Below are 15214 nucleotides of genomic sequence, written 5' to 3' on the forward strand. Positions count from 1 at the left end.
ACAACAAAACTAATGTCTAAACCTGGGACAGTCCCAGGATCTCATATACCTAGTTTAGGGTTGTGTTGCCCTCTCTAGTTTTGTTAACTGGTGTTGGCAGACATCTTGCTGATGGTTATGGATGATAACTGGAGAGATCCTTTCACTGTCACAATGAAAAAGGTTCACAGACTCCAAGTCCCATATTTATGGTCCCTGAAAGTACCAAATAGGATAAGAAAAGTGTACCATTAGTGTACCATTAACGAAGTGATGCATTTAAAAAAAGATCAGCATATGCTTTGATCTCAAGTGTTCAAGTAGCACTGCTGCAGGAAAACTAGTCTCTATTCTATTGTGACCTACAAAAATGCATAGATTTCTGTACTTAATAAAGTTCAACTTCTGAATTTTCCCAATTGTTGACATAGTGCCAAGTCCTCAAAGACAATGCAAACAGAACTAACAGTTTTAATGTAATAAAGTACTTTAGAGAGTGCTTAAATTTAAAATTGACTGTTCTCTGTGCTTTGGAATGTGAGAGCCTATGGAGGGTTTGAACTACAAACAATGAACAGGAACAGAATGTGATTTTGTACTGAGAGCACACACTGTGGCAGTTTGCAATTCTTTCTGTATGTGTGAACAAACATTACCTGCCAAGGAAAGATATGTTACTTTGGAACACAAGATTTGTTCGTTGCAAGAGGTCTTTTGGTCTGGGAATCAATTCTTTCTGAAATATGCCATTAAACTCTTTATTCAAAATAGGTAACAAAAAAAAGCAGACCAAAGGGACTAGTTCACCACTCCATTAGCATTGTGTGACATCAGATAGTTTTCTCTGCAACACTGACTTTCAGTCTCCAGCCACCTCATTCAAAGAATGTTGCACATTTTCACCTAGGCAGTGTCATACTGAACTGTGTGCTTTAATTAAACACTATGCATTTTGGAATATGATGTTCTGATGAAATATAATAAAAAAGAGAAACATTTTGGTGATTTTTTTAAATTTAAAATTATATTTCCCATGTACATATTCAAAAGTTTCAAAAGCCAATAGTAAGAGCTTTTCAGTCCATCAGGAATTAAATGCTTAGATTGATATTTTTTCTGCTGAATTTAATCAACAACAAAGTCATGGCTGATTTCATTCCTTCTATCTCTGAGTGTAAAGAGAAAACAAAATGTCCAAATAATCATCAGAAAGTTAGTTAGATTGTAATTCTTCTTGCCAGTTGGGTACTGATTCTAATTCAAGCTGTAAGTTATGCAATACCAAATATGAATTGAACAGCTTAATTTAAGACTTGTAGATATGCAGGTATACATTAAAAATATTCAAGTAGGCACATACATGTGTACATACAACTTTTTTCTTGCACAGTGTTTTCTTTAGACCTTGAGTACTACATTTACTCCATGAAACATCTCTGGAGCAGGGTTTAGAATGCACTCTAGGTTTCTTCCTCAGCTACCCTAGTGGATAGGAGATACTTTACCAGTCTGATAGTATCTAATTACAAAGACAAGAGGTGCATATTTCAGTAGAACACTCTGAGATGTTGAAAGATGATATTCTGAGACAGAGAAGGGCGTATCAACCATTGATTTAGGTCAAAGAAACAATTCACTACATCATGGATAATGTTAGTCGAACGCTATATTTGAATATAGTAAAAGCCTTTAAAAATCTCATATATATTAAAGGCTAACACTGAAATTTAGCTTTTGAAAGAATATTATAGTAGTTCATTAATCCTAACAGAAAAAGATTCCGTTTTTGCTAGAATACAGTTGCTCTTATAATGAAAAATACAGAATAGTTTTTTGTTTGCTTGTTTGTTTGCTAGTTTGTTTGCTAGTTTGTTTTTCATCTGTTATTGGAAACAAGTACATTAGAAGTGCAAATTTTCAGGTGACACCACCATTGAAATTACTTATTTATGAGCATGAATGTAAACAGATATTCTTTTCACACCAATGAGAGTAAAACATGAATTCATACCTTCTGTCCAGAGGGAGGATTAGAAAGGTTTATTGTTTGCTACATTTCTTTTCATTGTCTCTTTTATTTAATATTTTTTATATTATTGTTCATACATTTAGCTGTATGGTTCTTACTTTCTCATTGTGACGATTTGTGTTTTTCTTTTTTTTTTTTTTTTTCTTTTTGTTGTTGTTGTTCTTGTTGTGGGTATTTCTTGATATTTCTTTTTCTGCCCTCCCTATCTCCCTTCCTTCCTTCCTTAATGAAAGAAGGGCAGCTGTTCCCAAGTAACTGAGAATAACATCTGTGCCAGGAAGCCATGCAGGTCATGCTGTTGTTGCTTCCTGCTGGATGGTCCCAAGCAAAATACAAGATGTTCATACTGATGCAATAAAACAGACAGTGCCTTTGAATGCTTCTGTGGAAGTTGATAGCACTGTGCTGATAACCTGTGAGCTGTAAATGATGTAGAGTGCTGTTGATAAAGCAGTTTTGTTTCCCTGGGAAGCCTTCAATCACTTGATAGTATTTCTATATGGATACCTTCTTTGGAACACATTCCTTGGCCTGTATGCTTGGAAATTTCTTAATTTGACACAAAACTTGCCCCCCTCTGACCAGAGGATTTTCACAGCCTTCAGGTTTCAGCGAGAATCTCACAGGTGTGAGAAAATGGTCAATGTATGTCATTCCAAATCTTTTGTTTTATTAATCTGTTCAACTTTCACAGCCCAGAGAATGTTTCGTCCTGCTCATTAACCAGAGAATTATCTTCTGTTTAATTACAGCTAAAATTTTCTGTGCAAGTACAAGTCATACAAGATTATTTTAATTTGGATTTTATACCCTAAATTGTAAATATTTATTTTCTAGAATGTCTTTCTGTTCACTTGTTTCTAGTGCATGACATTTGTTTATTTATTTGTTTATTTGTTTGTTTGTTTTTGCTTCACTTCCAGCCTAGGAATGAAAAGCAGAGTGTTATAACATTATTCTGTTGATTTATTTCAAGAGCATATTCTAGCAAATAAATATTACAGGATGCAACTACAGAAATGGGTAACAAATACAAACAAACATAGATTATCATTAAGAAAATAACTTGTAAATCTCTCTAATTGTTTTACCTCTCTTTTAACTTACCATAGTTGTTCAGGACGGGTAACAGGAGTGATTTTCCCAGATATGATAAAGTCCCGCCTAGGAAAAGTTTTACATGTTTATATCACACAAAACAAGGTGTTCATGAAAATTTCCCTAGATTATTATTATTTATTCAATGCCCTCGATATTTCTTTGTAGTGAAAACAAGGGTTTTTCTTCACTGTTCCACATGGGGGATAAGCATAAAAGTGACTCTGTACGCACCTACCACTTGATATCTTTCCAGATCACTTTACAACTTTCCATTTTTTCCATGTCTTCAGCTGCTTATTTGTATGCTGCAGGGACACTGCAGACCTGATGGTTTTCTAGATAATGATGGTCTGTAGCTATCCTGCCAGCCCTGCTGTCTGTGAACAAACAGCATTAGAGATTACTGCTATGAAGGAGCACAAATTTCCATCCCTTTGAATAGTTTTGCGCTCCAAAATGTATTTGCACTCCAAAGAGGAGAAAGCAATAAGCATATGAAAATACCTTTTGAAAGAATACTGTAAAACCACCTTTTGGTTACTTCTGAAAAGGATGAACTCTTCATTCCTGTGCCCTATGCGCTGTTACTAAAATTTTTGGCCATGTCTATGTGGAGTACTTGTCTTTGAAGCAGAGGAAAAGCTATTACTCTCTTTTGGAATGTGTGAATAATATATTGCAGAAGAGTCAGTTCTGCAGGAGAGATATAACAGATTTTAGATAGAAAATAGGATAGTGAAAAGTAGCTCTCTTTTTATAAACTTCTTTCCTAAAAGAAATTAATGCTGACCTAGCACAACAAGCCTCTTTTCTGAGATGGGAGGTGGAAAACTGGTAAAAGGTAGATAGAATCATTAAGGTTGGAAAAGACCTCTGAGATCATCGAAAACAACTGTCCACCTACCACCAAAATTGTAGTTGTAGTCATAATTCTAGTGATCTATATGTGGCCTGGAAAACTCATATCCCTTCAGTATTTACATTCCTCAAATATTTTCATAGGAGAAAGGATGAACTATAAAACTTACCCTTAAATAAGTGTGGTAAAATGTCAAACCTGCACCATAACTTACTATGCCCAATGGAACTAAACACTGAATATGCACAAGCAGCACTTTCTTTAGTGCTGGTTGGATTTTATAGTGTTTTGACTGGATACCTCACTAAAAATTAGGGATATATCTGCAATCATGACCTAGTTCAGCATGGAGAGAGCTAAAATAGGTCAGTGTTGACTCAAGTTTGTGATGAAGCTCCTAGCTCCTTCAAGTACTTGCCTAAAGGAGACCGTTAATACCTGAAATAGCAGCTCAGACCTAGCATGGGCATTAGCAGATTTAGTTTGTACAAACAAGACTCTCAGTTTTAACAGAATCAGACTGCTCTGAAAATTGTGTTTCTGTTGCATCTTTAAAGAATTCATGCTTTTGCAAATGAAGTGAAACTAACTCAAAACATCTTTCAGGTTGGGGAATGTGGGTGAATCTGTGTATGCTACTACAGCAAAAAAGCAATTACCTCTTACCATTTGGAATCTCATCAGGATCTAAAATATATCTGTTTCTTGAAAATATTGGGTTTAATTCACTATTTCCACGGCTTTCCAAAACAGTAGTTATACCTTATGTTGATAAACACTTTAAATTGCTATTTTTGTGTGCTTAAATAATATTTTTAATGATATTGCTTAATATTTGCATGCTATTACAGCAGTCAGGGAAACAGACTGTTAACATTTCATGAACTGCAATGGAAACTGATTTTTTATTTTTTTCCAGGTGTCAACAGTGCCAGAATTTGGCCGCATAGTAATTTATACCACCAGTCTTCGTGTGGTGAGAACCACTTTTGAAAGATGTGAACTGGTTAGAAAGATATTTCAAAACCACAGAGTTAAATTTGAAGAAAAAAATATTGCTCTGAACAGTGATTATGGAAAAGAACTTGATGAAAGATGCAGGAAGGTTTGTGAAGCCCCATCTCTCCCTGTTGTGTTTATTGATGGCCATTACCTTGGGGTAAGTAAATCGTGAGTCAATGGAATCTATAAGAACAAATGTAAATTGTTATTAATGAAATTGTTTACAGTGTTGGAGTGATGGGAACTCTAGTGTACACTGAGTAGCTTGGACGGCATCTCTCCTGCGCAGATCAACTTGCTTGCAGGAATGGCGTCTCTGAGTTTAGGTGGCTCAGCTGCAAAGGCAGGACAGCTGGGGAGAGGATTTCAGGAGGGGAGTAAGATGTAGTAATTCCATCCAAGCTACCCTGTGTTTCTTAAAAAATAACTCATTTTGTAATTGCAATCATGAAAATCTAAAGAAATTGATTTTTTTTTTCTTTTTTCTTCATGAGAACCTGTATATATGGCTGACCCAGGAAAATTAATACACATTGCATGAATATTTCATTTAGTAATATCTGCAATGAATATGAGCCTGTCTAGCAGCTTAGGGCTTAAGAGCTTAAGCATACACTATGTGGTGCATCAAGCAACTATAATCAGCTGAACATTATCTTAAATACAGAATTGATTAATACTTGAAATCTAACACTAGAAAGAGAAATAACTGCCCATGGCTTCTCTGTTGCAGGAGTAGAAAACTATAATTAAAATTTGTACTTGGGCAAGGAAACCACTGTTTCGTTCAGGCCTGTTCTTTAGAAACATTTTTCAGAAACTGAAAAAAAAACACCAGAGTTTTAAAGTAAAAAGAAAAACACCAAAACAACTCTGTAAAATGACACGAACAAAACAGCCTGGGAGCTTAGAAAAGGTATTTGTCTCAAGTGGTAAAGAAGTAGCAATTAGCACCAACAGTGAGTCTATGATTTGCAGAGGCAAACTGTATTTAAACACAGCAGGGCTGGTTTGCTGGTATTATAAAAGATTTAAGTAATGAAATAAAATGCATCCAACAAACAGCACATAATTGATGTTGGGGATGCAAAGAACACTCAGGCACCCTTTATCCCGTTTCCTGGGGGACTGGGATTCTGCCAAGCTCTCTGTGCTCTGCCTTTCCCTGATCAGCTCACTTCATCAGACAGCTGCAGAACTGCAGAATGGGCAATGTGCAAGTGGGCATCAGCAGACGGAGAATTTCAGCTCACAGTAGTGACTGCTTTTATCAAAACCCTCAGACAGACAGTTCACCAGCCAAGCAGGAACAGCACTGCTACTTTCAAGAGTAGCTTACAATTCATCAGGATTCACACTAAGCTTTGCTCACCTAACTGGCACATTAAATAAATAAATGAATACACACAAGTTATGACCAAGTTCACGAATACTTCACTCCAATCCATTCATCAGAAGAAATCATTTAAGATACCAAAATGTATTGAATAAATTATTTGCTCAGCCTGTTACAGTCATTTTTGTATGATAGATGATGTAGAATAGCAAGGGAAACTTGTTTTTAATGAAGGAACAAAGTGTAGCAGGCAATATAATCTTATTAAATCTGAGTATTTTATGGGATATTTTACACAGGTGTAGGAATGAAGGAAAGGAAATTAGAGAACCAGTTGTTATGGGAAAGATGTATTTAGCTGTCAAACTATCTGCTGGCACCAGCAGGTAAAAAATGAAGAAAAAATTCTGGTCTACAAACATCTATTAAAACATGCAAACTCAATTCATATTGTTTAAGGAAAGAAAAGATATCTAGTAAAAAAGAAAAGAGGACAAAATCAAATTAATGAGGATCAGGAACAATTTGGGGGCCAGTTTGCATGTTGGGAAAATTGTGGCCATTTATCCATTCTTCCAGGATGTGGAAGCAGTCACTCCTCAGGTAGGCCAGGCTGGACAGGACTCTGAGCACCCTGGTCTAGCAGTAGGTGTCCCCACTCATTGTGGGGGAGTTTGACTAAGTGGCCTTTCAGAATACCTTCCAACTCTAAAGATTCTGTGATTCCAGGATTCTTTCTATCTGCTGCCTTGAGGGTGGGATGGGTGTTCGCAGGTCAGCACTGTGCTGTGCTCGTGTTTCTTCAAAGCGTAATCAAGAGCTCAATGCACAATTTGGGCTTGTTGGTGACAGCAGATACTTTGATAACGTCTTCTGTGATAATTATCTTCTGCAAAACAAATGTACGCAGAAATCCAGAAGCCTGGTGTGTTTGTAAATTAATCATGCATTATTTTTTGTCCCTCTCTCTTTTTAATTTTGAATATTTATTTCCTAGTAAATCCTTTCCCAAAAGAGATTGTGTGTAGTAATACAAAAGAGGATCTATATTAAGACAGTCACCTTTCAATGAGCCTTAAAGGATAAAGAAGCACCCTCATTAAAATATGAACAGCTTTGAAAGGAGACAAGATTATTTTTAGTGAGATAAATGTAACAAAAGGACTGGAACAAACCGTATGTGCATGTGACAAAGAACACTGTATTTGCGCCACTCAAAAAGCCTGATGGGGTTGTGGAGTACTACACATTTGCTGGATAAATCATCACAGGGCTGTGGAATTTATCACTGCCTGCACAGGGTAAATGAAACCAACCAGCTTCCTGGTATAGAAGCAAAATAAAAACCATATTTAGTTCCTACCAAGGAAAGACCTGTTTGCTGCAGTATAATGGGTTTATTAATCTCATTTATTTTTTTTTTTCAAGATTGAATAATTGCATATGTTTATACATGCTCTCTAAAGATCAGTGTTTCAGCAAATTGCAGGTTCTTTCTGCAGCACGTTCTTTACCATCTGATCTAATTCCCCCACGCCTTTCACCAGAGGCTATCTCCATCTGAAATGGAATTATGCCATCTGCTGGGGTATCAAAGCAGAGTGAAAAATGATTTCCACAAAGCAGAAAGCAACACGGAAAAACACTGGGGCATTCATTTACTCTTTCACAAAGGCACCCAGGTTTGGTAAACATTTATTTTGTGTGAAGCCCCTCCCTACTGGGAAAGGGATGAAAATAAAGACAAATAGAGTCAACCCTAATTAACATATATGCTCACTGCTTTATAATTTAAAAACACAAATAATTCATTTATTTTTCACTTAAAATATGTGACTAAATGCCAGTACTTAGCTGTCATTTGAAACTACTCTAGATATTTTCCAGTATGTATATTTATGACAATTATTGTTGCAAAGAAACAGCTTCCTACTTAGTTTTCTCATCTGAAATCAATCTACTATGGTTCTATAGAAAAATATTTTCACTAATTATTTCTTACTGTTTCCTAAGACTGAAGAAGCCATATTTGTAATTATTTTTAGAAAATACATGTATAAAGTATAATTTGTTATTCAAATAATAATACTTTCCTTTTTACTTCTTTCCAGTACCCATTTATGATTAGTAGCTCTCAACCACATTCATGTTTTGCTAGAGTAAACATATTTCCTGGCTTTTCCTTGGTGGGGTAGATGTGAATGGCTCTGTGGTAGTAAAACTATGATATGATTGTTGCATTCAGTCACACGTTTCCTCTGCTTTAAAATTTCAGGAACAGAGAGATTTAATTAAGCACATTTCTGGTCCTTATGCCACACTGCAGTTGCACTTTTCTATGTTTACTGGCAGATCTCCAGGTGTTTAATCTCATTCCATACATCTTCACAAGAGATACTTGGGTTCAGCTGTTCCCTACAAACAACAAAGTGGCCAACATTGGCTCCCAGCCCACCCTCATTACTATTTCCATGCTGTGCTATTTTTTCTCTGTATGTAAGGAATGATGCAGAAGAGAGGCTACTTCCTCGCATCAGCTGGCATTCTAATTTAGCCAAACCATACACACAGATTAAGATGCATCCTGTGATGAGGAACTACATCACGGCAATGGTAACATGCTACATTCATGATGGATGAGCAGCAGGCTAGTTTAATGACAAGATGGACCTGGTGTAGTAGATAATTTAATGGGCTTGTCCTAGTTGTGCAATTAGTGGGACTATACCTGAAATATGATGCTAATTACCAGATGTTCTCAATGGAAAATTGAGAAAATAGTGTGAAGAATAAAAATGGTGTAGGAAACCTTTTGAGCATTTTAGCAAAGTCTGCATATATCATTTGCCTATAAAAAGAAAAGCAAACACCTCACTGCAGCCCCTGGACTGGACCATGCAGGCAGCTATTGAAACTAGCAAATGGGGCATTAGCAGACTGGAACTTGGAATATTTCTTGTTCACAAAACTGAAAGCTCTCTTCTCTTGGCTAGATGTTACGCCCATCTAAGTTGTGCTCTCGATTTCCATCTTTGGATGGACTGCATCACAGCCCTTTATGATCAGTTGTGGACTGAGAACAATACGAGAGAAGAAAAAAAGGCAGCTATTGGACTTATTTAACAGCTGCTTTAATTACTCCATTAATTACAGACACTGCACATTAGGCTTCACAGATTCAAAGGGTAGATTAACCTCTGCAAAGTGTCTTTTATTCAAATTTCACTTGAGGCAGATGTTAATCAAAAGGACATACTTAAGCACTTGAAAATGCTGATAGTCATTTGGAAGTATGGTTTTTAATTTTAAAGACATAGTGATGAAACTTTCCACTCTGAGAATAACACAGCTGGCTGACAGAATGCCATCTGAATTATAAATCCTTTGAAATATCAATCTATTATAAGAAACCTGACAGACTTTTAATTACAGGCTTCCCAAAGCCAGTCAGCATCACTGTACAGAACAATTGCATCAAGGAGCAGAAGTGAGAAGAATGATTTTTGCCAACTGTTGCTACACAGATCTGCCTACAAGAGGGCAAATCAGGGCTTGACCTGATTAGGGAATTTGCACTGCTGCAATTACATCAGCAAATCTGCAAATCCTTAATATTTCTTCCTTGCACAGACAGTGCAAACTCTCTCAAGACACTACAGCATGTTTGAGCCTGAGCTAATGCTCTATGGTCCTTCTTGGCAAACCCTGGCTTTGCTGTGCCAGTTGCTCCTGCTGCCCATTCTGTGTGAAAACACAAAAAGATCAGAGTGTGAAGGAGGCTGCTATAAGCTTCTCTGCTGGGGACACAGAGGGCTGTGATGTGCATGTTGAAGCTGGTACACTCTGTGTGTACCAGATATAATAGATTTCAGTAGAGACATATTCAGCACAAGCAATGCTAGCTGGTCTGTCCCCTGTCATATTCCACATAACTAATGACAAATAATTACCTGGCAGGTAATTCTTTCTTAAATACTTTTGGAAGCGGAACACTGAGACTGTAGCGTTTACTGCAGAAGTGGCAAAAACACCACTAAAACATTAATGTCTGCTTAAATGAAATGTAATACTGTGATTACAAACATCTCTGCATAATACTCAGTGAACATGGTAAAGGAGCCTGCAGTGGACCTGTTTAGTGTATCACTGTACTCAGAATCAGAAGGGCATTTCCTTGTGCAAAGCCACAGCAAAATGTCTTTCAGCAAACCTCACTAGGCTCTAATGTGAATTTCCTTTCAAAGTTTCTGTGCCCCTTGACTGGCTTTTGGGCTACACTCTGAAGTGTTTCTGTGTACAGTACTCAGCCACAGGCAGAGCTGCTGGCCCTTTCCCTGCCTGCTCTGCACCTTGGGAGAGGTGACTGCTGTTGACTCCAAGTAATAGCAAATCTGATCTGTCAGCTTGCAGCCTGTCTCTAGAATCCACTAGCAACTCTCTGCTCATGAATTCACCAGAGATGAATTTTAGCAGTATGGGAATTCAGAAACATCTGAAAGCATTTGGTAATAGTCAGTATTCAGCATATGATGTTGTATCACTGATGTGTAAGCATTCAAATACAGCCCTGTAGTTCCAGATGGGAAAGAAATAAAACTTTTTTTTTCCTTTTTCTTTAATTAATTTAATGTCATTTTTAATACTTTCACTTTTTTGATTTTTCTTTTTTCCCAATGATTTCTTTTAATTTACTTTCAGACAGGAAAAGAACTACCTTAGCACTGCCTTTGTTCAGATCACAAAGCCCCTCAGAGGTGCAGTGTATGCAAACTGAATTATTATTATTCATTGTTGTGTCTGACTTTAATGTTGCTACAGTATTTTCATTATAGTTTTTCTCCTGTTTTACATTTGACATATTATACCTTAATTCAATACTCAGCTGCTGGAATACTTGAAATACAATTTTCTCCTTTCACTTAGATGCAATCTCTGATGTGTTGTATATTTGTGTAACTGTAATTTTTGATATAATAACTAGACATTTTTTATTATTATTCTGTCAGGAGGCATACTGTGTAAAATAAAGTGAACACAATGAGAATTTCCAAGCTGTGTCACTTTTTACAAAGGGGAAATACAATATAACACTTGATAACTAACCTCAGACAGTTCTACCGTAACTGCCATTAGACTGTTCTCTCCTTCTAGCTTTCCTAAGGTTGACCTAGTTACAAAATACTTAATGAGAGTGAAATTTGTACTCAGCTTGCTTAAATTTTCAAGATGAAATCTTCTAATCATCTCAAGCTTTTCGTGCTGACCTTTTTCTTCTTCTTACTAATAGGGTGCTGAGAAAATTTTGCTAATGAATGAATCTGGGGAACTGCAGGATCTCTTAACCAAAATTGAGGTAATTGTATTTCTGCAATTAATCATAGGGAACATAAACATAAATTTACAATTGAAAATATTTTTCTCAACTGATTACTTCTCTTCTGTTACAAATTGAAATTGAAAGCTAACCAGAAACTCTTCAATAAATGTGTATGTGCAATTCATACATGCAGAATTATTGTTGTCTGAGGGAGATAATAGTTGGTACTTCTCCTCAACGTTTTTCATTAGTTTGGAATGATTGACCCCATATGCTGCCTTTGGGGAGGCCCTATAACATTAGGACCTAAATTGCTTTAGGCACTAATATTCACACAACAAGTACAATTAAAAGACAAAAGATACCAGGCCACAGCAGACTGATAACTGCTTACTGAATACAATAACTACTTTGAATATGTAGTTACCTGCTGGGTTTTACCTCAAAAATAGTTTTGCTACAGTTACTAGGGACAGTCATGTTTCTTCATCACTGAAGATTACAGGAGGTAGTTATAGAAACTATCTGTTCCAGAGAGAAATAGTGATTGTTGAGCCACTAAGATAAAATGTTTCTTTCTTAGCTCTCTTATTTAGCCTTCTGCATGGAAAGGTTGTTACTTACAAACATAACAAGTAATAATGATAATTATTACTTACTAATTAGTAATTATTAATAATTTAATTATTTAAAATTTGAATATTATATTAAAATATTAACATTAGTTGCAATAATATCCAGTGAAGTAAACTACCATTCTTAAATGATAAGACAAGGGCCCTCCTGAGATAAAAGTAAATGATAGATTTACACAATATTTAGCATTGCCTCTAGAGTAAAGATTTTGTCCAGTAAAGAAGAATGGAGGTAAAAAACAAACAAACAACAAATTAAACAACAACAACAAAAACTCTTCTAATACTATTATGCTACTGCATTTCTAGTTGGTTTGTTCCCTGTAAAACTTTCCCATATAACTTTGATTTTTTGCTTGACAGATGTATATACATTGCATAATCCATTAGTCTTCCTATGTCTTCTTACCTATAATGATAATCTAACAGACCAATAAAACATATGAAAAGAATGATGTAAGTATTTTGCATATGTAGTAAGACCAAAATATGCCACTTTAGATAAATTTGCACAATAGCTCTATGTGTGAACCAAAGCACTGTTGTATCAATAATACTGACAAGTGAAGTAAGTAGGAACATACTTCTACATTGCAGTATGGGTTTAAAGCAGCATAATACACCAGCACTACGTGATCATTTAATAAATTAGCAATATTTTCAGGAAGTATAACTTAAACATGCCTTCAAAATCTCTTCCTGTGTTCTCCACTGTCTTCAATTCTGCCAATAAATAAATAAATAAATAAATAAAATAATCTTGTTCTACTCATGAATTAGAACACCTGAGCAAACCTAAAACTTGTATGCAGCAGTTTTCTCAAACAGAACATGCACAATGGTCTTCTTTTCCACCAAAAACTTCACTGTTCTAGACCCATAAAGATGGGCACGCTACTTATAACATAAAGCTCAGCTCATCAAAAGCTATGAACTAAGGTCTAACTTTAATAGGAGAATTCTCAGCATAACCAAGCAAATGATGAAAGTCATCATATTTTAACATACATTGATATAAAACCAATCAGTTCCAGTACCTAATAGAATTGATCTATGACTACAACAGAGCACAATGTACATATTCTTTCATTTTGCCAGCCATTTTGGCAACTACAAACATAGGTTACTGAGGCATAGTGTGACTGACTTGGTACTACATGTGTGTCTCTACAAAGGAAAAGGCAGACATACTGTTCTTCCATAGTGGCATAACTTAGGCTGGGGGGGGGGATGGTTTATCAAGATGGGAATAAATATGTGTTTCTGAGAAGCTGTCCCAGAGACCTCTTTGTCCAAGAGCTTATGATGGTTTACAAAGTAACATTTTGATCTTTCTTACTTTCTTCCTTGAGCAGAGAGTCCAGCATCCTCATGAGTGCCCCTCATGTGGGGGCTTTGGTTTCCTTCCGTGCTCAGTGTGCCATGGGAGCAAGATGTCTGTGTTTCGAAACTGCTTTACGGACTCATTCAAAGCCCTCAAGTGCACAGCTTGCAACGAGAATGGGCTACAGCGCTGCAGAAGTTGTGCAGGTTAAAAAGGGCATCTCCATATTTACAACTCATTTTATTGTACTGCAGCAGTTTGTAATATGATTTTTTTCTTTTTTAATTAATGTGTTTATCTAATTCAGTCAATAAAAATCAATTTATAGTATGCTTCTGCTGGTTTGGTCATTGGAACTATTTGCTAGCTGCCAAATTAAATTTACGGTGCTTACACTAGGATATGAAGTACTCCTTTCTTCTGTGGGTAATCATCAGCAATACTGAACAAGTGAGAAGAAAACATGCCTTATAGACCGTATCAAAATTTCTGATATTCAACGTAGTAACAGTGATGGACCAAGGTCTGGTCTAGTGCAATTCTTTTATAGCGCTTGTCCTTTCCAGCAGAGTCAATGGTCAGACAACTCTACCACTGCATACAGCTTTGTCATTTTTGGAAGGTTTCCCCAACAGGAACACAAGATAATTAGTCAGTGGATAGTCTGAATACACTGTGAACTCCACATCAGGAATATTCACCTTGGAAGTTTCTGAGTGCTCACAAACTTCTAGAGTGCTTTTAATGGGGTACAATATTATGCAAACTTTCTTCTGTTTACATTGACTTTGCCCATCTTCCTTTACAGTATTTTGGGCATAGCATAGCTGTTATATTAAATGGTATATCTACAGCTGCATAAAGCATGGTTTGCAAAAATGTTCCTTCAGATAGTGTAGCAAGAAACATACATTTATTTCCCTTATCTGAACCTACAGAAAAACAAAACAATTTTCTTCACTTTCATGGAATCATAGCATCACCAAAGTTGGAAAATACCTCCAAGATCATCCAGTCCAACCATCACAAATACTTCTCACCAAACCACGTCCCACAGTACAACATCTAAACATCTCTTGAAAACGACCAGGGATGGTGACTCTACCACCTCCCTGGGCAGCCTGTTCCAGCACCAGGCCACTCTTTCAGGGAAGTTTTTCCTAATGTTCAACCTGAACCTTGCCTAGCACAACTTGAGGCCATTTTCTCTTGTCATTTACTAGTTACATGGGAGAAGAGGCAGACCCCCACCTTGCCACAATCTCAGTTCAGGTAGTTGTGGAGTGCAAGAATGAGCATCCTCTTCTGCAGACTAAATAATCCCTGTTCCCTCAGCAGCTCCTTATGCTGCTCCAGACCTTTCCAAATCCACCTTCTTTCCCCTTGCTATAATTAGATGTAGTTGTTGGTGCTACGAGTTGAAGTAACATATCTTTCTGAACATTTGAATATGAAGGACTAATTGTATTCTATGAGCTACTAATTGTGCAGGTTTGAAAATGCTGTGAGGTCCTACCAGTCCTACAGCTTCTACATTGAGGCTCAGAGCGAATGTCTTGGTCTTCTACAAAAAATGAGATTATATTTTCTACAAAGGACATTCATGACTCTTAGCACCTCATCTACAAAACT

General features: G+C 36.5%; 1 protein-coding gene across 1 annotated transcript in view; it reads left to right on the forward strand.

Annotated features, from left to right (window-relative positions):
- GRXCR1 (glutaredoxin and cysteine rich domain containing 1) overlaps positions 1–13793 on the forward strand; it is a 32327-nt gene extending 18534 nt beyond the window's left edge. Inside the window, 3 exon segments of the mRNA XM_072336496.1 lie at positions 4904–5127; positions 11594–11659; positions 13614–13793. Of these exon segments, the coding sequence (XP_072192597.1) occupies positions 4904–5127; positions 11594–11659; positions 13614–13793 (470 nt within the window).
- The last annotated feature ends 1421 nt before the right edge of the window (positions 13794–15214 follow it).

The sequence above is a fragment of the Excalfactoria chinensis genome, chromosome 4 (assembly GCF_039878825.1).
Source record: "Excalfactoria chinensis isolate bCotChi1 chromosome 4, bCotChi1.hap2, whole genome shotgun sequence".
Taxonomy (NCBI): Eukaryota; Metazoa; Chordata; class Aves; order Galliformes; family Phasianidae; genus Excalfactoria; species Excalfactoria chinensis.